The sequence below is a fragment of the Scophthalmus maximus genome, chromosome 20 (genome assembly GCF_022379125.1).
Source record: "Scophthalmus maximus strain ysfricsl-2021 chromosome 20, ASM2237912v1, whole genome shotgun sequence".
NCBI classification, from domain to species: domain Eukaryota; kingdom Metazoa; phylum Chordata; class Actinopteri; order Pleuronectiformes; family Scophthalmidae; genus Scophthalmus; species Scophthalmus maximus.
In genome coordinates this window covers 957,583-979,337 of record NC_061534.1, presented here as the reverse complement: position 1 = coordinate 979,337, position 21,755 = coordinate 957,583, and the positions used below count along the sequence as shown (strand labels likewise).

The following is a 21,755-nucleotide window of genomic DNA, read 5'->3' as shown; positions in this document are numbered from 1 at the left end:
TGTTGTTAGCTTGCTGCTGTGATCCTGGAACATGTCAAGTTACAATAACGTTATTTACTCGGTCACATATTCGGAGTCTTTTCATTAAAGCTGCTTGTTTCAAAATACAGTCATTTGAAATAGTTTTTAGCCATATGGCCATAAACAGCAGCAATAACAGTTTTGTCTTAATACATTAACATTTGTGAATGAAAAATGAACTTAAAGTCAGGTAAAAAAAAAAAAGTCAGAATCTGGAGGCTGAGGACGTTTGACATCAAATCACAAATAAAATAGTTATTGGACCTGATGCCTAGAAACCTGTGACCTCTGAACTCCCCGTGGGAGGATGGAGATGACATGAGTGCAACATCTGGACGAGATAATCCATCTTAAAGTCTCAGTGTTTTAGGTTTTTACCAGCAAAAGACAAGAATTGATGGAATTTATAAAATGTCCGTCTCTGATGTCCTCAGTCTTTCCCAGTCACAGTCGTCTTTCCTCTCGTGGTCCCTGACGTGTGTCGGAGGTGATGCGTCACGACACATCTGCCGCCCGCCGAAAGGGCAAAACCCCGACACGGCGCCCAGCGGTGGTGGCCCCGGTGACCCCTGCTTCAACACGCCGGTCCCCAGGACGGAGCAGCGGTTCTAGTGAGATTCACCGACGTACTGGGGGGACTGACTTTTGAACTCATGATTATGTCCGTCACAGAAATGGGAATCAACAAATATGTGTAATTTTAAAGATGGATAAAGATTCTGTAAATCAGAGTTTGAGAACCAAAACAGCGAAAAAAACCCTGTCCCCTCTACAATGTTTAGCAAAACCTTCCCCCATACTCCAGAAGCCATAACTCGTCGACAATACAAAAAAACACTGTCTGTTTTCCAGCGCCGCATCCCGTGACTCCCAAGAAAAGAAGGTTCCGGCCAGGAACCAAGGCCTTGATGGAAATTCGCAAATTCCAGAAGAGCACGGGTCTTCTGCTCAGGAGGGGACCCTTCTCTCGCCTGGTGAGTCGCTCCAGGCCTAACAACCTTGGGAAGAACATGAACATGTGTCGAATTAAATTCTGGGACCTACAGGGGTAAAAGAAAATTGAGCCTTTTAGAAATAAAAACAAAGACACACAATCTCCGAGAAAAATAGGTTTTCTGGAGTTTGTCTTTAATGTATGAAGAAAGACAGCAGGAGAACATTTCTGGAATGTTGAGGCAAAGGGTGGAGCCTGGGCTGAGTGCCGTCAATCTTCCAGAGATTTTCCTGCTGTAGGGAAAATGTCCTGAGCAACATTTTTACGAACATCTGCTTTCTCACATACGAGCTCCTCCGGAAAAGTTCTGGAAACAGCTTTTGTGGTTTTCGCAGATGAAATTAAATTCCATGATCCCCAGTTGTAGAGTTTGGGAATGCTCCCCGAGTGGGAAGAAAAAACATATTTTTCTTCTTCTTGTTTCAGGTTCGTGAGATTTGCCAAAGTTTTTCCACACAGGCTCTCCGGTGGCAGATCTACGCTCTGCTCGCTCTGCAGGAGGTCAGCAAACAAATCATCTGGTTGTTCAAATCTGAAATATTGTCTCTGTAGTTTGATCTGACTGCAGCAGTTTTCCTCCTTTCCACTCAGGCTGCTGAGGCGTTCCTCGTCATGTTGTTCTCGGACTCGAACCTGTGTGCCATCCACGCCAAGCGGGTGACCGTGTTCCCCCGCGACATTCAGCTGGCGAGGAGGATCCGCGGTGTGGACACTCTGTGACGACCACGACGACACAAAGCCGAGGAACCAGGCTCATTTAATCAGTTCAAACTTTATACCTGTTCTTTTTAAAGTTTGCTGCTGGTTTTGTTACGTTTAACACATTTTTAATCTAAAAAAAACAACCCATAATATATATGACAGTTTGGTGATTATATCATCAAGCTGACTAATTAAAATTCAGGTTCCAATGAGAAGTTTTTAAAAAGTAGCTGTGTTTTTTTTTGTATCTGTAAAGTAATTTTATTACTCAGCATCGATCTGTTTTAGTCTGATCTGTGCTCTGTGTTGTATTAACTTTTGACACGTTATTGATCATTGATGTATAAATGTTTTGTATATGTATAAAACCTTTTTCTATTAGGTACCTGAACTTTTATTTTGAGACAAATATTAAAATGAATTACATAATAAAATGTGTTATATAATTTCTACATCAATTTACAGAAAAACAAACTTTTAAGAAGTCGGACATCATCAACACCGCCACTGTACCGCTCACACTAACTTGTTAATGTTGTTTCCCTCCATCTAATGACAGACACAACAAATGAACCAATAGCGTTTCGTCTAGTCTCACCCTACGCCTGCGATTGGATGATTGGCTTCCTGTTGTAAACCGATGTTGCGTTCTTCCACACCAGAGTTGTGGTAAATTATATTCTCCAACTCAGGAAACAACGCTCATACGTAAACACGCAGGACGGAATTTAAACTGGAAACTTAAAGTTTTTTGTCTGGAAGTTTCTGTAGGTCTGACGTCACACACTACATACTGCGCTGTAAACAACTGACGTCAGGCACAGTGCGCCGGTCAGTCCAATTAAACCCTTGAGCTGTTATACTGTCGATCATCTGTACTTCCTTTCTCACATTATTTATTTATTTTAAGCAACATTGATCTTCCTCTGCCTCGTTAAAACTTGCCCTTCTTATAATACATCTATGCGTTAAAGGGGGAGTCTTATCATAACTCCCGCTCCCCCTCGTGTTCCGTGAACGCAGCACAAACGGCAGCCCGTGGAGTTAGTGAAGAAGAGGAGGAGGAAAAGGAAGAGGAGGAGGAGGAGGAAGAAGAAGAAGAAGAAGAAGAAGAGGAGGAGGAGGAGGAGGAAGAAGAGGAATGATCTGATGGACTGATGGATCGTCTCTCGTGTGGACCATGATGTCGTCGAGGAGACGGTGATCTCCGGGTGTAGCCTGCCCGCTCCCCTCGCTCGTGTCCCCGGCGTTTCCCCCGAGAGAGTCGCGATGTTTTCGAGCAACATGGAAACGAAACGAGTGGAGATTCCGTCCGGCATGTTGGACGACCTGTGCAGGTAACAGCGGCACCTGGACGACAACCGACCGTCGGTCACCGCCGCGGGTTGTTCGTCACTTCGACCGGAAACTGACTCGAGAGAGAAAAGTGCGATTGAACGTCGGTGAACAAAGAGACAGTGCGTCGGTGCTGCGGCGGGACGACGACATTGTTGTTGTTGTTAGCGTTAGCGTTAGCCTTACCTGGCGTTTTATCTCTAGCTTGGCTGCTGTTGGACACTGTCTGTAGTTGTTGTAGTTGTTAGCTAGTGTTGGACAGTGTCTGTGTCTGTAGTTGTTGTTGTTGTTGTTAGCTAGTGTTGGACAGTGTCTGTGTCTGTAGTTGTTGTTGTTGTTGTTGTTAGCTAGTGTTGGACAGTGTCTGTAGTTGTTAGCTAGTGTTGAACAGTGTCTGTAGTTGTTGTAGTTGTTAGCTAGTGTTGGACTGTGTCTGTAGTTGTTGTTGTTGTTAGCTAGTGTTGGACAGTGTCTGTAGTTGTTAGCTAGTGTTGGACTGTGTCTGTAGTTGTTGTTGTTGTTAGCTAGTGTTGGACAGTGTCTGTAGTTGTTAGCTAGTGTTGAACAGTGTCTGTAGTTGTTGTAGTTGTTAGCTAGTGTTGGACAGTGTCTGTGTCTGTAGTTGTTGTTGTTGTTGTTGTTGTTAGCTAGTGTTGGACAGTGTCTGTAGTTGTTAGCTAGTGTTGGACACTGTCTGTAGTTGTTGTAGTTGTTAGCTAGTGTTGGACACTGTCTGTAGTTGTTGTAGTTGTTAGCTAGTGTTGGACAGTGTCTGTAGTTGTTAGCTAGTGTTGGACACTGTCTGTAGTTGTTGTTGTTGTTAGCTAGTGTTGGACAGTGTCTGTAGTTGTTAGCTAGTGTTGGACAGTGTCTGTAGTTGTTGTAGTTGTTAGCAAGTGTTGGACAGTGTCTCTAGTTGTTAGCTAGTGTTGGACACTGTCTGTAGTTCTATTTCTTGTGTCTGTAGTTGACTGTGGTCTGTGTTGTTATTTCAGCAGGTGTTGAAATGTGTCTGTAGTTTGTGATTGTCATTGTTTTCCCGCTGCTGTTGAACATTGTCTGTAGTTGTCTGTGGTTGTTGTTACACTGTTGTTGAACAGTCTGTGCTCTCTCTTCCTCCTCCAGCCGTTTCATCCTCCACATCCCCAGTGAGGAGCGGGACAACGCCATCCGTGTCTGTTTCCAGATCGAACTGGCCCACTGGTTCTACCTGGACTTCTGTATGCAGAACACTCCCGGAGCTCCTCACTGTGGGATCAGAGACTTCGCCAAAGCTGATATCTTTTTATTTGAAAAAAACAAATGATATATCAAAGCCTCCCAAAAGAAAAGGAGTAGTTTGATTTTTTTTTTCTTGCCTCTTCCTGGTTCTGTTTAATTTCCTTGACGGCTGCAAACTATTCCATCACTGTCCGTTTCTGTTGCCTCATGGGGAGGACGTGCAGAAGGTCCTGGAGCAGTGGAAGGAATACAAGATGGGTGTGCCGACCTACGGAGCCATCATTTTAGACGAATCGTTAGAAAACGTGAGTTGTGTTCGCTCACTCGTATGCCGTAGAAATAATAATCTGACGTAGGCTTGATGTAAAGCTGGAAACTCTTTTCTCCTCAGGCTCTTCTGGTTCAGGGATACCTCGCCAAGTCGGGCTGGGGTTTCCCAAAGGGCAAAGTGAACGAGGACGAAGCTCCTCATGACTGTGCCGTGCGCGAGGTAAGCTACACGTTCCACACTGCTCATCTCTGACCACAGGAAGACATCGGGGGACGAGTGTTCATAGTTGAAAATTGTGTGTGTGTGTGTGTGTGTGTGTGTGTGTGTGTGTGTGTGTGTGTGTGTGTGTGTGTGTGTGTGTGTGTGTGTGTGTGTGTGTGTGTGTGTGTGTGTGTGTGTGTGTGTGTGTGTGTGTGTGTGTGTGTTGTGCAGGTGATGGAGGAGACGGGCTTCGACATCAAGAACCGCATCAGTAAGGACAGGTTCATTGAGACGAAGATCACGGACCAGGTGGTGCGGCTCTACATCATCCCAGGAGTGTCCAAGGACACAAAGTTCAACCCCAAAACACGGAAAGAGATCAGGGTAGGAACGTCATTGCACGTCTGCTTTCCAGCTTTTTTTTGCATCCGAGTTTCAAGTGTTTCATGATCTTTCCCCCCTTTTTTTTCTATTGCAGAACATCGAGTGGTTCCCCATCGAGAAGCTCCCGTGTCACAGGAACGACATGACCCCGAAGTCGAAGCTGGGACTCGCCCCCAACAGGTTCTTCATGGCCATTCCGTTCATAAGGTGCGTCCTGCCGTTCATTGCATACTGTAGTTATCCATTGAGTAAATATATGTTTTCTCCCTGTCTGATCGTGAGATGAGCCCTTAGATATCAGCCTCATATATGTGTGTTCAGCACTGTTAGCCTACGTTAGCATAAAGACTGTTAACAAGGGGAAACGTGCTGTATCATAAACTTCAGCTCAGTTTTTGACAGATGTTTGACGACACATCCTGTTTCCTGTTTCCTACTCGTACAGGCCGCTGAGAGAATGGATCGGCAAGTTGAAAGGCGAGTCGACGGACAGCGACGAGGACTTCGCAAACAACGGTAGCACTCCAGGAAAACCTTCGGAAAACCTTCGGTAAAATAAAAACATCTCAGTAGATATAAACACTGGTTTAGTGGAAACTGTTGCGCCTCTTGCAAGAATGTATCCAGAACTTCCTGTTCTACGAAGCAGGATTTGCGGTTTTCGAGGGAAACTTACTCTGGCTTTTTTCCCTCCTACGAAACTGGTTCTCATTTTACCAGAGTAAATCACCATGGTAACTGATGCTGAACGGCTAAAACCTGATCCAGAGCAGGTGACGTTTGAGATAAAGAGATCAAAGCCGGTCGTCGGTCCAACTACTGACCAATCAGATCACTGGAAAACCAGGGTCATCATTCTAAAGGATCCCAACTGGGACAAAAGAGTTTAGAGCAACGAGAGAAATTATGCAGATCAATAGAAATTTTATAGATGAGGGGAATCATGTTGCTGTTCCAGACTCTTCATGTGTAAATTCTGTAAATTTTAAACCGGTTTCTAATGAACTAAATAAATACATAGAATCATTAATATGGGAGCTTCCTTTGAATTCAGTGAAAACGATTTGATTCTCATGTTTTACTTTCTGATTCCGTCACTGTAATCGTCAATTAGTAATACAAACGTAATTCTCTCTTTAAAGGTCAAAATCCCGCCGCCTTACAGGGACCGACGCACTTCCTGGGAACGGCTGGACTAAACAGAAGCCCGTGAGCCAGCCAGGCCAGTACGAGCCGAACCAGGTTAGGCACCACAGGACTGTCACTGAGTTCTGCAGCTAATAAAGGAACCTGATGAGAAGTTGTGAGCTTCGGCCTGTATTGAAACCTGGGGAAGTAAAATCACCGAAGGAAACCACACGTCTGTGAACCGTCCAGACAACATTTTCTAATGAAATTAAACCAACGGATACAAAATCTGACCGACAGGAACCGGTGCGGGTTCACGGATTCATAGAATCTGTCAGTGGTTTGTACGGTGGCCCTGAAGTGCAAAACACACTGGCAAAGGTTGGACAACTGCTCTACCAACAAAGTGAGCTCACAACCTTCTGCTCTTTCCTCTGTTAGAACTCAACCTCAAAGAGCAACGGGAAGAAAAGTCAGGACTCGCCTTATGTGAAGAAAGGAGCCGCTGACAGTTCAGCCGGCAGCCAACAGGTGAAAAGCATATCAGTAAGTGTAGAGAGAAACTGTGATGGATTTTGACGGAAGCGTTTTGAATCAGAGCTGATCAGAAAAGTGACTGTTCATCACAAGCTGATCACTTTGACACTGTTTCCACAGAAGGAGGATAAAAGACTTCAGCCCAGAAGACTGCAGGACAGTTTTGAGAGAGGTGCGGTTTGTACGGTTACTAAGTCTCACTGCTGCGGCCTTCGTGTGCCAGAGATGAAAGAGGAATGTGTTTAACAAGCTTCTCTCTTTTTCCAAGACGCGTCTCAGAGCAGCTCAAACGGCCACCAGACCAGAGACGCCGAGCAGCTGCTGTCCTCCAGAGCTTTCCTCAACTTCAGATTCGACCGGGACGCCATCATGAAATGTTTCGACTACTGACGTGATGATGGAGCTCTGTGCCACTCATCTGCAACCACATCCGATCACGGCCTCATGGGAGCAGCCATCCACAATGACGACATGGGGGAAAAACGGAAAAATGCCAATTGTTTCATTTTAATCAGAAAAGGAGATTAACTCAATCACAAGTAATTTTTTCATTGAAAACGGGATCACAGTTCAATTATTGTGGCAGCGTATTGCTCAGATAGTATTTTTCACCAATTTTAAAACTTAATAAATCAAACGCACACAAGGAAAGAACGACGTTTCAATTTGAGTAAACTGTTAAATTTTTTAATATTGTCCATTCCCAGACTTCAGGATATTGTTGTTGCTATTTTGCCTTAAACTGACCCACGTCCCATTTTGTTGTCTGTTAGTTTTTCAGAATTCTTTTTTAGCAGTCGTATTATTTCATCGCTGTTTTGCGAACTTCACAGGTTCAAAAATACCCATTACAGTTCCTCAGACAGACAAGTTCTCGATCATGTTTCTTGATGACTTGGCTCGTAGCAGTTGTGTTTTAGGTGACATGGAAAAAAAACATTCGGGCCCTTGAGCCTCTGGACCACGACGGAGGAACCACAGCGCTGGAAAACTGTGAACTTTGTCACCGCAATGTTTCAGAAGTTCAACCCACAGTCGGTGAGAGTTTAACGTAAACATCAGGATATGAACTCTCTTCTTCTTCTAATTATTATTGTTGTTGTTGTTGATTGTACAGATGCTGATCTCCAGCTGTCTTCTGGCTTCAACTGTGTTTTTGACTGTGAATAAAGTGAAATGTCTGTTTTTTTTCACTCTTTGTTTTCCTATGATTTACATAATTGAAAATATGCACCATATTTAAAATGTTTCTCGTAAACTTGCTTTATGATTCTATCTTTAGTCTCGTTACAAGAAAGGCTGGAAATATATCACACACATAGCTGTCATATACCCAAGTGGGGGATTACTACGTAGAGAAAAAGTAACCGATAATTCATTCATATTTGAAGAATTTATTGCGTTTTGCATTTGTCTCTTTTCACTTCTATGAACTCTGAACTTTCCCACATACAACTGCCTGCCTACAATTGAATGTGCTCTTATTTTGAAGGTCCTAGCCTGAAGCCAGCGTTTCAGGACTCAATTATAATCCAAACGTATTTATTATTTTATCTCAACGTTATATCAGTGTTAACTTTGACGAAACAAAATAACTTTAAAGCAGAAGTTAGCCTGAAGTTACAGTGCTAATGCTACATAAAAGTATCCACGCGCAGGTATAGTGGAAATGTTCCCCGTTAAATATTCGCTTACAAATAATGTAATCAATAATCAATGTTTTGAGATTTATATTAATGGGTCTTTTATTGTGAAGGAGTCGAGGCCGGATGTACTTGTCGTCGTCGGCGCTAACAACTTCGCCCGACTTGACGTTGAACACGGGTCAAGTTAACGGGAGGTGTCATCACGTCCCGCCGGTGTCGGTGAGTACGGTGTTGGTTGTTATTGCTGCCGCAGCCGCTTCATCAACCATCAAAGAGTTTCTAGCACAACTTTTATAATTAGCCGCTCAGCAATTTAAAGCTATGATGAGCTAATTTATAGCTTAGCGACGACGCAATTAGCTGCTGTACGAAATGACACGTAGCTAACATCGGCGACAGAAGAAAATAAAATCATTCGGTTAGTCACTGAAATGCGCCGGTGATTGTTTATAAATTCATAAATTTACTGTGATTTTGTGTTATATGTTAAAATTTGTATTAGATTTTTGAAAGTAATCTCTCGTAGTGATATTTGTTGTTTCCCGCTGCGGCGGCCTGTAGTGATGGACGGACACAAGATGGCGGAGTGACGTGTCGCACTTTGAATTACTGTAATAACTGATCAGTTAATTATGTACATGACATTTTACAGTCGATGTTTTTTATGAAAACCACATTATCAGTGAGTATGTTTTAGAATAGAACATTTTGCAGGTCTCATCTACAATATCTGATATATTACATTAGGAAAAAATATATATACTTAATGTAATTAATGTCGTAATCAATTAATCTGTCGATTTATTTCTTGATTATTCGATTAGTTGTTTGGTCCATAAATTTCATAAAATTTTGAAAAATGTTGATCGTGTTTACTTCAACCTCCAAGATGATGTTTTGTTTTGTTCACACCAAAGATCTTCAGTTCACTGTCACAGAGGATAAAGAAACCAGAACATATTCACATTGAAGAAGCTGAAATCAGAGAATTAGGACTTTTTTATTCATAAACAATTCTTGAACCAATTAATCGATTATCAGAATAGTTGGCGATTAATTTAGTAGTCGATTAATAATCGATTAATCGTTGCAGCTTTGATATACATATGTATAATAAAGGATGAAAAGTGTCCAAACGAAATTATTTTCATCATGATTAATCTGCAAATTATTATCTGGAAGAGCTCTCAGTCAGGCCACACCCCCCCATCTGCCAAATATGGTCACATCTGACTTAAAAACAACAACAAGATGGCGCTGGTCTGTAAATACTAAACTCAAGGCTTCAAAGGAATTTTGTCCACACAAACCAAAAAATATTGATCTTACTGTCGTAGAGGAGCAAAGAAACCAGGGAATATTCACGTGAGAAGCGGAAATCTGATAATGTTGATTTTTTATTGATTTTTTTCTTTGCATAAAAACAACTTAAGCCGATTAATCGATTAACAAATCATTTAGCAAATAATTAAGTAGTCGATCACTTCTAGATACTTTTTTTTGGGCAGCTCTAGACGTGTCCATGGTTTGTGAAGTGTTGCAGCATTGCATGATGTTGTCGAACGGCACAGTTCCCCAAACGCCCCCCACGAGTCAGAGCACGCCACCGCGAGACGACGTCGCCGAGGAAATCAAGATGGCAGTGAGCCTGTGTCTGGAGAGGTTTCAGCACAGTGACGACCAGACAGGTAGCAACTGTTATAACTGTTTCATATCAGAAAACAAAAGCCAAATATTACGTATTAGTAAGCCTCAGTAAAACGTCTTTTGTTTTAGTGTCCTTAATATTTGCTCTTTCCTCGTCTGGACAGAAATGGAATTTCCCTCCTTCTTCACCAGCACTGAGAGGGCTTACGTCCATCTCATGGCCCAGTCGCTGGGGTTCCTCTCTAAAAGCCGAGGGTAAGTTCCTCCGTGTTCATCACATCACATCTAAAGCTGTCGCCTCTCTCCGAATGTTCTGGGGAACAAGTCCGGCCCGGACAATGTCCTGCTGCGGTTTCTGCACATGTGAACGGCGAGCTTCCGGAAAATGTCCACCACCAATTTTCCAATGTTGGTGTGGCATTTCGCAGAAGATTGCATAATTTTTCATGATGAAAAATATGGTCATTCAAAAATATTTTCACTGAAATTGGTCCTGTGACCTTGACCTTTGACCTTCTAAGGTCAAATACGGTCTATGACCTCAGAGTTTGCTCTAATTTGTTTATGTGTGGTTGATAGGTCACGTGAATACATTTTGGATTAAAAGTCAAATTTGATGATAATTCGTGAACGTTGACGATGACACTGGCCTGAAAGGCCTTTCAATGAACTTTCCAATGAACTTTCCAATGAACTTTCCAATGAACTTACCAATGAACTTTCCAGTGCCACCGGTCACATCTCCATAGCACCACTGGTTCAGGACATGTTTAAGATAATATATTTTACAGGTAATTGGCCCTGGTGACCTTGACCTTTGACCTTGCTGACCCAAAACGTTTTTGTGTGCAGACAATATCCACATTAAGTCGTAATTCGAGTTTGATAAAGATCCGTCCTTCCGTTCGGGTGTTATTGTTTAATATTGTAGATTTTTTTCGTTCTCTCTCGTTCAGGAATGGGCCACATCGCTTCCTGTCCGTCTGGAAGAACGACGGTTCCGACAGAACTCTGACTTCCGTGCTGCTCACAGTCTCCATGAATTCTTTGTATTCAATAAACGGTCTCCTGCAGCGGTTCCCCACCAGGCCGAGGGAGCGGGTGGACCTGCAGCCCGCCATCAGGAATGGCCTCTGTGGCTCCTCGCAGCAGGGTGGTGAGCTGGTTTCCTAAATCATGGTTTAGAGATTTAGAAAGAACCATGAAAGTAGATTATTTACTGGAGATTGTTTCAGGTCATGTAACGTACTTCCTCTTCCTCGTCTTCCCTCAAGACAACAGTGGAGCCCGACACCGGCCAATCGGATGCTTGAACAACGGCATTCCCCTGGTGCCGCAGAAGAGGAAACCTACCAAGCTGGACGGTTTCCGACGCTCCCTGCCGGCCCACGGATCCCAGGAGGAGATCGTCCAGCTGCTCAGGGCAAACAGGGTGGTGCTGGTTGTGGGAGAGACTGGCTCCGGAAAAACTACACAGGTGGGGCTTTTTTCCGATCCTGGAGATGAAACCTTCATGGTTAAAACCTCTTTGACTCCTCTTCCTTGTTTAGATCCCACAGTTCCTGCTGGACGACTGCAGTGCAAGCGGAGACGCCTGCAGGATCTTCTGCACGCAGCCCCGGCGCCTGGCAGTCATAGCCGTGGCCGAGAGAGTGGCGACAGAGAGAGGAGAGAGCGTGGGTCAGACGGTGGGATACCACATCCGACTTGAGAGCAGGTAAGATGCTCCTCTGTGTGTGTGTGTGTTGGTGTGTGTGTGTGTGTGTGTGTGTGTATATATATATATATATATATATATACACATTTATTTATTTATTATAATAATAATATATAACTTTTAACCCTGTCGACTTACTTTCGAACTGAAGATTCTCTCCCAGGACACTGCTAACGTTCTGCACCAGCGAAGTGTTGCTGAGGACGTTGATGGCTGGAGACGAGAGCCTGGAAACCGTCACTCATGTCATCGTGGTGAGCAACAAGAGGACAAGTCTCTGAGGCCGAGTTCGGCCGTGGGATCATTTATATTTAACCTGAGAATATCTGCCAGTTGTCACGCCACCCGGCTTTCTTTACATTAACTTTGTTCGGAATCGCATTCACTCTGTTTCACACAGGACGAGGTGCATGAGCGCGATGGCCTCACCGACATCCTGCTCATAAAGATGCGTAGCGTCCTGCGGAAGATTCCCATGCTGAAGCTGATCCTTTGCAGTGCGGCGCTGGACATGGACCTGTTCCAGCAGTACTTTGGCTCCTGCCCTGTCATCCAGCGTAATTCCCACCGATGTTTAACTGAAAAAAAAGTTCAGTGTTTAAATGTTTAATGTGATATAAATCATTTATTATCAATAAAGAAAGATGTTTTTTTCCCCTTCCCTCTCTAGTTAAAGGAAGACCATTTGAAGTGCAGGAAGTGTTTCTGGAGGACGTTCTGAAGCTGACGGGTTTCAACAACAAGGACAGGAGGACGTATCAGGGAAGTACACAGAGAAGTACGTGGACGATGTTCTGTTCTGTTCAGAGTCACACTGAGTGAAGGAAATACCAAATTTCCCCATTGTGAGACGAATAAAGGAATATCTTGTCTTAATAAAATAAATCTCTGGATCTCATCTGTGTGTGTGTGGGGGTGTGTCAGAGGAGCAGACGAGTTCCACCAACATGTGGTGTAAAGCAGCGGAGAACAAACAGCGGAGCCCAGAGTCTATGACGAGCTTCCTGCAGGACAACAGGCCTCTGGACCGAGGGGATGGTCCCCACATCCACCTAGTAAACCAACACACACACACACACACTTTGTTGATGGAGAATATGAATGAGATTTTTTCTAAAGGTTTGTGATTAAATGTCTGTCTGCTTGGTCAATATGTGGAGAGGATTTATGTTGTGTGAAAACCTGACTGAGTAAAGTTAGTGTGTGATATATATTTATATATTTTTGTCATAGAAAGAGAGAGACTCAGAACACTTGGAGCCGTGGCTTGTGAAGGAGATGGACTCGTGCATCTTCAACATCTTCTTCAGTGAAGACCCGGATGCGTACAGTCAGCTGTTCAACCTCATACTCTACGAGAACGTCAATGGTCTGATTATTACACATTATCATTATTAAACTTTTACATTTATAAAAAAAAACTATAACACACTAGAGGGAAGAGAAGAAGTGAAAAAGCTTTCAGAACAAGTGATCCTGTAACTGATTCATATTTCAGTGGATGTATATGAATATGAAACGTTGACCCGTTTCCTTCCTGTACACAGTCGACTACACGCACACTGAGATCGGGGCCACGCCTCTGATGATGGCGGCGAGTCGCGGCTTCTCTGCGCTGATGGAGCAGCTGCTCATTATGGGGGCGGACGTCAACGTGAAGGCGTCTAATGGATGGTAGGACGTCCAGCATCAAGTTGTGACTACTGCTCTTTGTTTTCCTTTCAACATGTGTGGAAACGGATCCAGACCAAAAAATATGAATTCATGTCAAGACATGTAGAGGTTCTGTGATTTTGAAAAATTTGGATTTTAGATTTTGTTATTTCCAGATCTGGATCAAGTCTGGAAAAAATAAAAGATCAATTCCAGAAAATTCCAGTCAAAACAGAAAATATTGATGATAAAATAAACATGTACCCCAAAATAACTGAGTTTAAATATCTTTAAATATCAATCTTTTAATATGAGAATCAGTCCCGGAACAACTCAAGTTGGAATTGGTCGTATCAATATTAAAAAAATGAATCTGCAGAAATTGCAACATACCAGCAGACACAGTCAGAATGTAAAATGTTAACATTATTTACCTCTGTAATAATATTATATTTAATAACTTATATATGATTCACTTATATAATAATATTTATTTAATAAACATCTATCTATTTGTACTCTGTTGTCTAATATGATCTGAAAAATCTACAGAGAAGAAGGAAATTTGAGTCTGGAAAAATTAATTATGGAATTTTGAAATGGAACATGTTTATGAATCCTGACATCGGCACTTTGACCTTCATCTCATTCCAGGACGGCGTTAGACTTTGCCGAACACTTTCAACACGCGGATGCTATGGATCTACTTCGGTCGTCCATGTGAGTGACACGTTATGTATATGTATATACTGTATATATATTATTATTATTATTATTATACGTTTAATGTGAATGTTCCTGTTTCCCGTTCAGTCCCCTGACAGAGCGGAGCAGCTTTGATTATTCCCCAGAGGAACATGAGCTGCTCAGACGCCACCACCACAGCTCTGACGACGAGTGGACCGACCTGGACCTCGTCATGGACCTGCTGCATCACATCTGCTCCACCACCTGCGACGGTGAGAAACCACCGACAGATCTCACAGTGTGTGGACGATGATGATGATGATGGATCATTAATATCATCTGTTCGTCCTTCAGGTGCCGTCCTGATCTTTCTTCCTGGATACGAGGAGATGGTGACTCTGAAGTATCGCATCCTGTTCGACGATAAGAGGTTCTCTGGCCATGTCGAGAGGTGAACGACCGACACGTTGACATCGTGCAGTGAAGCGTCACGTCGTGTTATCGCTCTCTGTCTCTGACGGACACGTGTGTGTGTCGTCTCGTCTCTCAGGTTCAACATCTTCACTCTTCACTCGGACACGCAGACACTGGAGCAGAAGAAAGTGTTGAGCGCTTCTCAGCCTGGCGTCCGGAAGATCGTGAGTCTCCCTCACGCATTGTGTCTTGTAACTCTGTCAATCTGTCCATTATGCCAGAATAACAATAATAAAACAGTAATACATATAAATTATCTCACTGTCACACTTGATTGTAACCGGTCGTTGTTTCCACTCTCAGATCCTTTCCACTGACATCGCCGAGACGAGCATCACCGTCAACGACGTGGTCTTCGTCATCGACTCGGGAAAAGTCAAAGAGGTACAGTCTCCACCGAATGATTTGATTCATAAATAAAAGTGTAACAGACACTCTAAGTGCAGGTTTGTAATTACTAATAATTCCCTGGTTGGTAGAAATCCTTCGACACTCTGAGTTGCGTGTCCACGTTGAAGACGGTCTGGATCTCCAAAGCCAGCGCTCTGCAGAGGAAGGGAAGGTAACATACATTTTAATAATAATAAGTTAATTTCTCTTCTTTATTGCTGAGTGAATCCTGTGAGTGAGTGTCGTGTCCACAGAGCCGGACGCAGCAGAACAGGGATCTGCTTCCACCTCTTCAGTCGACTCAGTTTCAACAACATGCTGGAATTCCATGTTCCACAGCTGTTGCGCATGTCGCTGCAGGTACACACACACACACAATTCACAGATATGTGGTGTCTAATATTTGGCAACATCTGGTGGTGAACTTGCAAAATGCAACAAATTGGATCCTGGACCCCCATCAAATGGATTCTCTCTCTGTGATTCTTTCATGGAAGGTTCTGTTCCATTCTCTAAAAAGTGAAATGTCTTTATTGTTGTTGTTTGACAGGAAATGTGTCTGCAAACGAAGCTGCTGGCTCCTTCCTGTCCCGTGTCAGACTTCCTGTCCAGAGCCCCACAGCCTCCGCCGGCGCAGGCCATCAGGGACGCCGTGCAACGGCTGAAGGTGACAAGTGCTCACGAATCCTCCGACATCAGATCGTCAATACACCAATAAAGTTTTTAAAGATCCTCAGCAGGAAGTCAGACGTCAGTGTGAGACGTAACAGAGCAGAGACGATCATGAACACTCTTCTCTCTCTCTCCAGATGATCGGTGCCATGAACCGGGACGAGGACCTGACGGACCTGGGCTACCACCTGGCTGAGCTCTCAGTGGAGCCCCACCTGGGCAAGATGGTGCTGTGCGCTGTGGTGCTCAAGTGTCTGGACCCAATCCTGACCATCGCCTGCACGCTGGCCTACCGCGACCCCTTCGTCCTCCCCGCCCGCGGCTCCCAGAAGAGAGTGGCTCTGCACTGCCGCAAACACTTCTCCTCCTGCAGCTTCAGCGACCACATGGCGCTGCTCAGAGCCTTCCAGGTACCAGCGGGTTCAAGCCCTCCTGCAACCATTGGCAGGGAATTTGGATTCAAGGGTGAACTGATGAGATTGTGCTGTTTTTTTTCTTGTGTGTGTGTGTGTGTGTGTGGCAGGCGTGGCAGAAGTCACGCTACGAAGGCTGCGAGCGATCCTTCTGCGAGAAGAACTTCCTGTCCCAGTCCACCATGGAGATGATACTCGGCATGAGGATCCAGCTGCTGGCACAGCTCCGCGCTATTGGTCAGTTCCTCTTCTCTGGTCTCCTTTTGTACTCCAGCTCCACCAGGTGGAGACCAGAGATTAAACCAGGGGTCCGGCAGGAGAAACTCCGGAGCAACATCTGCCGGGAATTGGTGTTTTTCACTTACAGCCCCTCTCCGGAGAAGTTCAGGACGACCTCCAGACTCACAACCTTGTTGTTTTTAAAACGTGCCGCTTTTTATTCCCCCAGGTTTCGTTCGGGCGCGCGGCGGCTGCGACATCCACGAGCTGAACCTGAACTCTGAGAACTGGGCCGTGGTGAAGGCCGCCCTGGTGGCCGGCATGTATCCCAACATGTTCCACGTGGACCGGGAGGCGTCAGAGCTCTCAAACGACGCAGAGAAGAAGATCCACTTCCATCCCACCTCCATCCTGAACCAGTTCAAAGAGGTAAGAAAACAAATCACGCTGTGGTCCGATCATCAGACGGATCTGAGGGGAGTGAGTGGTCGTATCAGACAGAACCTCTTTGTGTGTTTATTATTTTCCCTGTACATGTGTGTTGTTGCCGTGTAGAAAAGCTCGAGCAGATCGGCCCAGGCTCCGCCCACCGACTGGTTCGTCTATGACGAGATGCGTCGAGGGAAGCAGATGGCCAGCGTCCGCTGCTGCTCCCTGGTGACTCCCATCGCGGTGGCCATCTTTGGAGGCTGCGCCATGTTGCCCAGCTCAGCCCTGCAAGAACATGTCGTACCCAGAGCCACTGGTAACAGAAACATTAATATAAATTTTGTACATTGAAAAGTACGTGAACATCATCATCGTTTTGACATCATCCAGAGCAGGAAGAGGAAGAGCCCCAGATTCATTATTTAGTTTCCTTTTTTTTTCTGACCCGGGGTCACACTTTGCTTCACAGGCTCTTCCTCCTCAGACAGTCCGCCCGACGACAGCGACAGTGGGTCGGAGGACGTGGCCGAGGTCAGAGTGGACGACTGGCTCGCCTTCCAGCTCGAGCCCGAGGTGAGGGACACGTCACCTTCAACACTTGCTGACCTTTCACCTGTTCAAATATTAGAACTCAGCAAACAGACTTAATCCAAACTCGCATTAAATGAGGATAAAACAGAAAAATATATATATGTAAATATAAAGAATCAAGCTGAATGTAAGAGTTTAGGTTCCAAGAGGGGAAACAAGCTTGAATCAAAAAATTTCCATTAGTCTGTTTTCTTTACGAATTTCAATTTAGTTTTCAGATATATGATCCTTTAAATGTCTTTTGAGTTGTATAAACATAAACTGAATAATTTAGATATTTCAGCAAAACAAGAGCTTAAGTTCCTAATGAAGGATTCCACGAAACTGTTTCGTGTTACACTATTAAAGTTGTGTGGAGAAACTTTTTTTAACCTCTAGTGATTCCGTTGTCACATTTGATTTTCGATTTGATTTTGTAGTCGTAATAACAAACTTGTCCTGTGACGAAATCTTTTGTGAAAAACCAGAGAAATAAATGGCCGGTGAAATTACTTTTTTCTGAATTTAAGATAAACCTAATGACTCATATCTCTTTCCCTGGCAGTTGCTCCTCTTTTCTTCTGTTGTTTTTCTTTTGCTGATTCTGCCCCATTGCTCTCTTTGTGTTTTTATTTTTCCATCCTGACGTTTGGGACTGAATATTCTCTCACTTCCTGGCTGCCGTCAGGCTGCAGGTCTGGTGTCTAAGCTGAAGAAGATGTGGCTCAACTTGCTCGTCTGGAGAAGCCGAAATCCGTCAAAGTGCTACAATCAGAAGGACGAGGCTGTTCTGCAGACGCTGGTTTCTGTAGGTCACACGATTGAAGTTTCACAGAAAAATTATGATCTGCAGACAAGTTGTCGTTTTATTCTCCTCATCCCCAAAACAGAATCTTACATTTCTACACAATGTACATTTTCTTTTGAGTTTTAATCTGTAAAGTAAAACTCTGCGTTTGAAATGTTTCTAATACAAGACACATAACTCTTTTTTTACTAACAAATAAAATTAGATCAGAAATAGAATTTTACTAATAAATATTAACTCACTATTGGTTATTATGGCGTTTTTTTAACAGTACACGAAACAGAACTTTGACCTACAACCCGACGAGACCCAAACTAAACTCGATTAGATCTTTGTGAAACAGAACCGACAAATTATAAACATGTTTGAAAAAAGGGACGGATTAACGCTCGGACCTGATGTGTGAACTTTTGGCGTGTCGGGTTTTGTCTGCGATGCCTCATGGTGTTGACACGATGACGATGTTACACTGTCCCTCAGGTGCTGACGGAGGAGGAGCAGCAAGCAGGCCTGCAGCAGCCCACCGGGATCGGCCAGCGGCCCCGGCCCATGATGCCAGGGGAGTGGCCCCAGCAGTCACCGGTGAAGGGCCTCAAAAACAGCCCACAGCAACCGGCCAGCCCCGCCCCCACCCCCGACAAGTACGACTCAGTCTCAGTCTCTGGACACGTAGATCGAAGTGTGACTACGACAGAACCTCTCGTCCTTTAGCTTCAGAGCGACAGAGAACTATGTTAATACCAGAGGAGGGAGGCAGCTGGTCAAATTATAGGCAATAACTAAAATAGAGATATAAGATGGTTTTTAGTATAACCGTGTAAAAAAAGCTTTTGCTCCATAGTCTCAAAATTAAAGAAGTTAATAATAAAAGACAGAACAATGATAATTAAAGTAGAGCTGCAACTAACGATTATTTTCATAATCGATTAATCTGTCGATCATTTTCTCGATTAATCGATTCGTTGTTTGGTCCATAAAATGGTAAAAAATGTTGATCGTGTTTCCCAAAGCCCCAACATGATGTTTTATTTTGTCCACACACCAAAGATATTTAGTTTACTGTCACTGAGGAGCAAAGAAACCAGAAAATATTCACATTTAAGAAGCTGAAATCAGAGAATTATCAACTATCAAAATAGTTGGCGACTAATTAAGCAGTCGATTACGAATCGATTAAGTGCTGCAGCTCTAGTTAATATACAGTAATAGAATAATGTGAGTATTTACAAAATAAATAAACTAGAATATTCATCACAAAAATTTAAATTTGAAAAAGAACATATTTGTACAGTTAAATACTGAATAATTGTGTGTGTGTTGAACGTTAACACAGTGTGTTAACTCTCATCTGATTAAACTGTTTATTCAGGCGTCTTTTGGCCTGGGGGATAAAATGTTCAGTTTGGTGTTTGAGGAGGGAACAGGCTGCTGTGTTGACACACATGGAATCAAACACTGAGGATAGAGACTATAATATCTACTGTAATATGTATAAACTATAATTTCTAGTAAATATAAACTGTACAGTGATGGTAAACGTACATTAGTGCTGCAGGTCATGTGGATCATTTGGGATATTTTAGTTTTGTCTCTTTTGTCACTCGTTCCTCCGTCAGGTCCTGCGAGTCCTCGGTTCCCACAGATCAGCTCTCAGACGACCTCTGGTCCTCCTGCTCCGTGACCTCCGACAGTCCGTCCCACAGCACCAGCCCCCCCAACCCAGTGAAGGTATTCACTCTCTCTCTCCTGTGACCTTTTTAAAACTCGGGACAGTTTGACATAAAAAAACTGGTCAAAGCAGAAACAGATATCGATTTTAATTCCACACATTTATTTATTTTTATTCCTGCGGCAAACACACGTTCACCCTTTGACCTCTGTCCTACATTAGTGTTTTTAGTTCCTGTGATGTCATTTCCTGGAGAATCTTCATAAATGATCAAAATACTGAAATTGAGTTATAAATAAGAAATTACAAAAAAAATTACATAAAACAATTGATCCAAAATATGGAAAAATATTTCTTAACTCTCCATAATATATTTGAACGATGTCCATTTTTAAATTTTTGAGATATGAATATTTTTCTCTGGTCCTCCCGCCACCAAAACATTTTGCACGTAAAAAACAAACATGTAATGAGGTCATCAAGAGCTACGATGTGATGAGGTTAGAAGACAGAGGGCTCCACTTCCAGCTGCCAAAAAAATTATGTTTTTACTATTAAGGTTTTTGTTTAAGATCCGTTTAAACTGGATAATGCGAAACTACAAAACAGCGAGTTCTGGGAAAGCTGCCGGCCCCGTTTTCATCAAAAGAAAGTTTGATTCTTTTTTTCTGTTCCCAGCTCCAAGTCTCCAAGCCGCTGTCCGACGGTCAGCCGCTCCGCTACTTCGTCATGCAGAGCAGCAACATCCGGAACATCGAGATCTCCAAGCAGAGCGGCATCTGGTCCACGACCACGGGCAACAAGACCAAACTCACCGAGGCATTTCTGAGCAACTGCCACGTCGTCCTCGTCTTCACCGCTCAGTACTCCGGATGCTTCCAGGTAGAGAAACAAACAAAAACTCTCCAGAACCTTCGAACTTCGTGTCTTAGCTTTGTGTTTGGTGTGTGAACGCAGAACATAAAGTGGCTTTACAGACGATGAAGGTTTATTTTTTGGTTTTCCTCGCAGGGCTACGCCTGCATGGTGTCGGACATCAGCCGGGAGATCTCGCAGGACTGGGACTTCACGGGCCTGGAGAAGGTTTACGGCGTGGAGTGGATCCACCGGGAGAGTCTCCCCTTCGAGTGCACGCAGCACATCCTGAACCCCTGGAGCGACAACGAGGCGGTGCAGATGAGCAGCGACGGACAGGTGAGACCCAGAACCAAGACTCTTTACACTGTCAAGTATAAATAATCTTTTTTTTCTCTCTCCTGTAGGAATTGGAGCCGCAGGCGGGACGACAGCTGCTGTTACTGTGGGAGAGGTGATCTGCACCAGTTCTGTTCTTTAAAACATTTAAATCAAGACGATAAGTTTGGAGTCGCCAGTTTTTATATATTAGGGTTCGTTGTGTTTGTTTTGACTCGTAAAAGTTGTGCGTGTGAACGCTTCACGCTCTCGTGATGTTTCACTTTATTCATGTTCCTTCGTTTTAACACAGGAAAAAAAAGGTCACGTGTTTTCTTTTTTTGTTGTTTTTTTAAGCATTTGAACTTTGACACGTTTCTTCCTCCGAGTTGATAAGATGAACTCTGGACTCTGGTTGTTTTTGTGTTAATGAAGTGAGAGAGAAAAATAAATGAATACGTTTGGTGTTAAAACACAGTTTGATGTCTTCAGTGCTCATGAACAGAGAGTTGATTCATTCTTCTGTGAGACCCACTGTGAGTTCATCAACAACAGAGACTGAAGATCAATGTGAACATGTTCTTTTTACTCAACTGCAGTTTCACGCTGCGTCACATTAAACGTTGGAGGTCAGGGTTGTCGTTCCATTATAATAATAATAATTTTAAAAAGGATATAAAATATGTACCCATACACCAGTACACACACACACACAAGCCAAGACACATCTCAACCCACATACACATTCATACTCATAAATAGAATAGAATAAACTTTATTGCCAAGGTAGTACA

General features: G+C 43.6%; 2 protein-coding genes across 6 annotated transcripts; both read left to right on the top strand.

Annotated features, from left to right (window-relative positions):
- Positions 1-2,288: 2,288 nt before the first annotated feature.
- On the top strand, positions 2,289-7,987 carry dcp2 (decapping mRNA 2). 2 transcript variants are annotated; one of them, XM_035608387.2, is made up of 11 exons: positions 2,289-3,054; positions 4,178-4,329; positions 4,451-4,578; positions 4,665-4,763; positions 4,977-5,129; positions 5,224-5,336; positions 5,575-5,679; positions 6,272-6,371; positions 6,699-6,788; positions 6,915-6,966; positions 7,063-7,987. In XM_035608387.2, the coding sequence occupies exons 1-11, from the start codon at positions 2,987-2,989 to the stop codon at positions 7,182-7,184; spliced, it is 1,182 nt and encodes a 393-aa protein (XP_035464280.2). In that variant the 5' UTR covers positions 2,289-2,986; the 3' UTR covers positions 7,185-7,987. The 2 variants fall into 2 exon arrangements, with proteins under 2 accessions (XP_035464280.2, XP_035464279.2); XM_035608386.2 differs by having other exon boundaries at positions 6,699-6,803.
- On the top strand, positions 7,698-21,434 carry LOC118285062 (3'-5' RNA helicase YTHDC2). 4 transcript variants are annotated; one of them, XM_035608384.2, is made up of 32 exons: positions 7,698-7,832; positions 8,551-8,659; positions 10,012-10,128; positions 10,252-10,342; positions 11,044-11,243; positions 11,362-11,564; positions 11,638-11,804; positions 11,956-12,058; positions 12,205-12,361; positions 12,475-12,582; positions 12,729-12,859; positions 13,038-13,173; positions 13,352-13,478; positions 14,112-14,177; positions 14,271-14,416; positions 14,499-14,595; positions 14,695-14,782; positions 14,922-15,002; positions 15,098-15,180; positions 15,263-15,368; positions 15,559-15,675; positions 15,818-16,090; positions 16,204-16,330; positions 16,542-16,741; positions 16,868-17,057; positions 17,211-17,314; positions 18,000-18,119; positions 18,600-18,760; positions 19,736-19,847; positions 20,467-20,670; positions 20,800-20,982; positions 21,051-21,434. In XM_035608384.2, exons 3-32 carry the CDS (start codon positions 10,077-10,079, stop codon positions 21,099-21,101), a joined length of 3,984 nt encoding a protein of 1,327 aa, XP_035464277.1. In that variant the 5' UTR covers positions 7,698-7,832; positions 8,551-8,659; positions 10,012-10,076; the 3' UTR covers positions 21,102-21,434. The 4 variants fall into 4 exon arrangements, with proteins under 4 accessions (XP_035464277.1, XP_035464276.1, XP_035464274.1 ...); XM_035608383.2 differs by having other exon boundaries at positions 9,976-10,128; XM_035608381.2 differs by having other exon boundaries at positions 9,949-10,128.
- Positions 21,435-21,755: the final 321 nt, after the last annotated feature.

Excerpts from the sequence above, each read along its gene's own strand:
- dcp2 (XM_035608386.2), top strand. The coding sequence starts at position 2,987 with ATGTTTTCGAGCAACATGGAAACGAAACGAGTGGAGATTCCGTCCGGC. Across the intron at positions 4,579-4,664 it reads TAGACGAATCGTTAGAAAAC|GCTCTTCTGGTTCAGGGATA; the intron begins GTGAGTTGTGTT and ends TTTTCTCCTCAG. Across the intron at positions 5,337-5,574 it reads ATGGCCATTCCGTTCATAAG|GCCGCTGAGAGAATGGATCG; the intron begins GTGCGTCCTGCC and ends CTACTCGTACAG.
- LOC118285062 (XM_035608381.2), top strand. The coding sequence starts at position 9,963 with ATGGTTTGTGAAGTGTTGCAGCATTGCATGATGTTGTCGAACGGCACA. Across the intron at positions 13,174-13,351 it reads ACTCTACGAGAACGTCAATG|TCGACTACACGCACACTGAG; the intron begins GTCTGATTATTA and ends TCCTGTACACAG. Across the intron at positions 15,676-15,817 it reads ACGCCGTGCAACGGCTGAAG|ATGATCGGTGCCATGAACCG; the intron begins GTGACAAGTGCT and ends CTCTCTCTCCAG.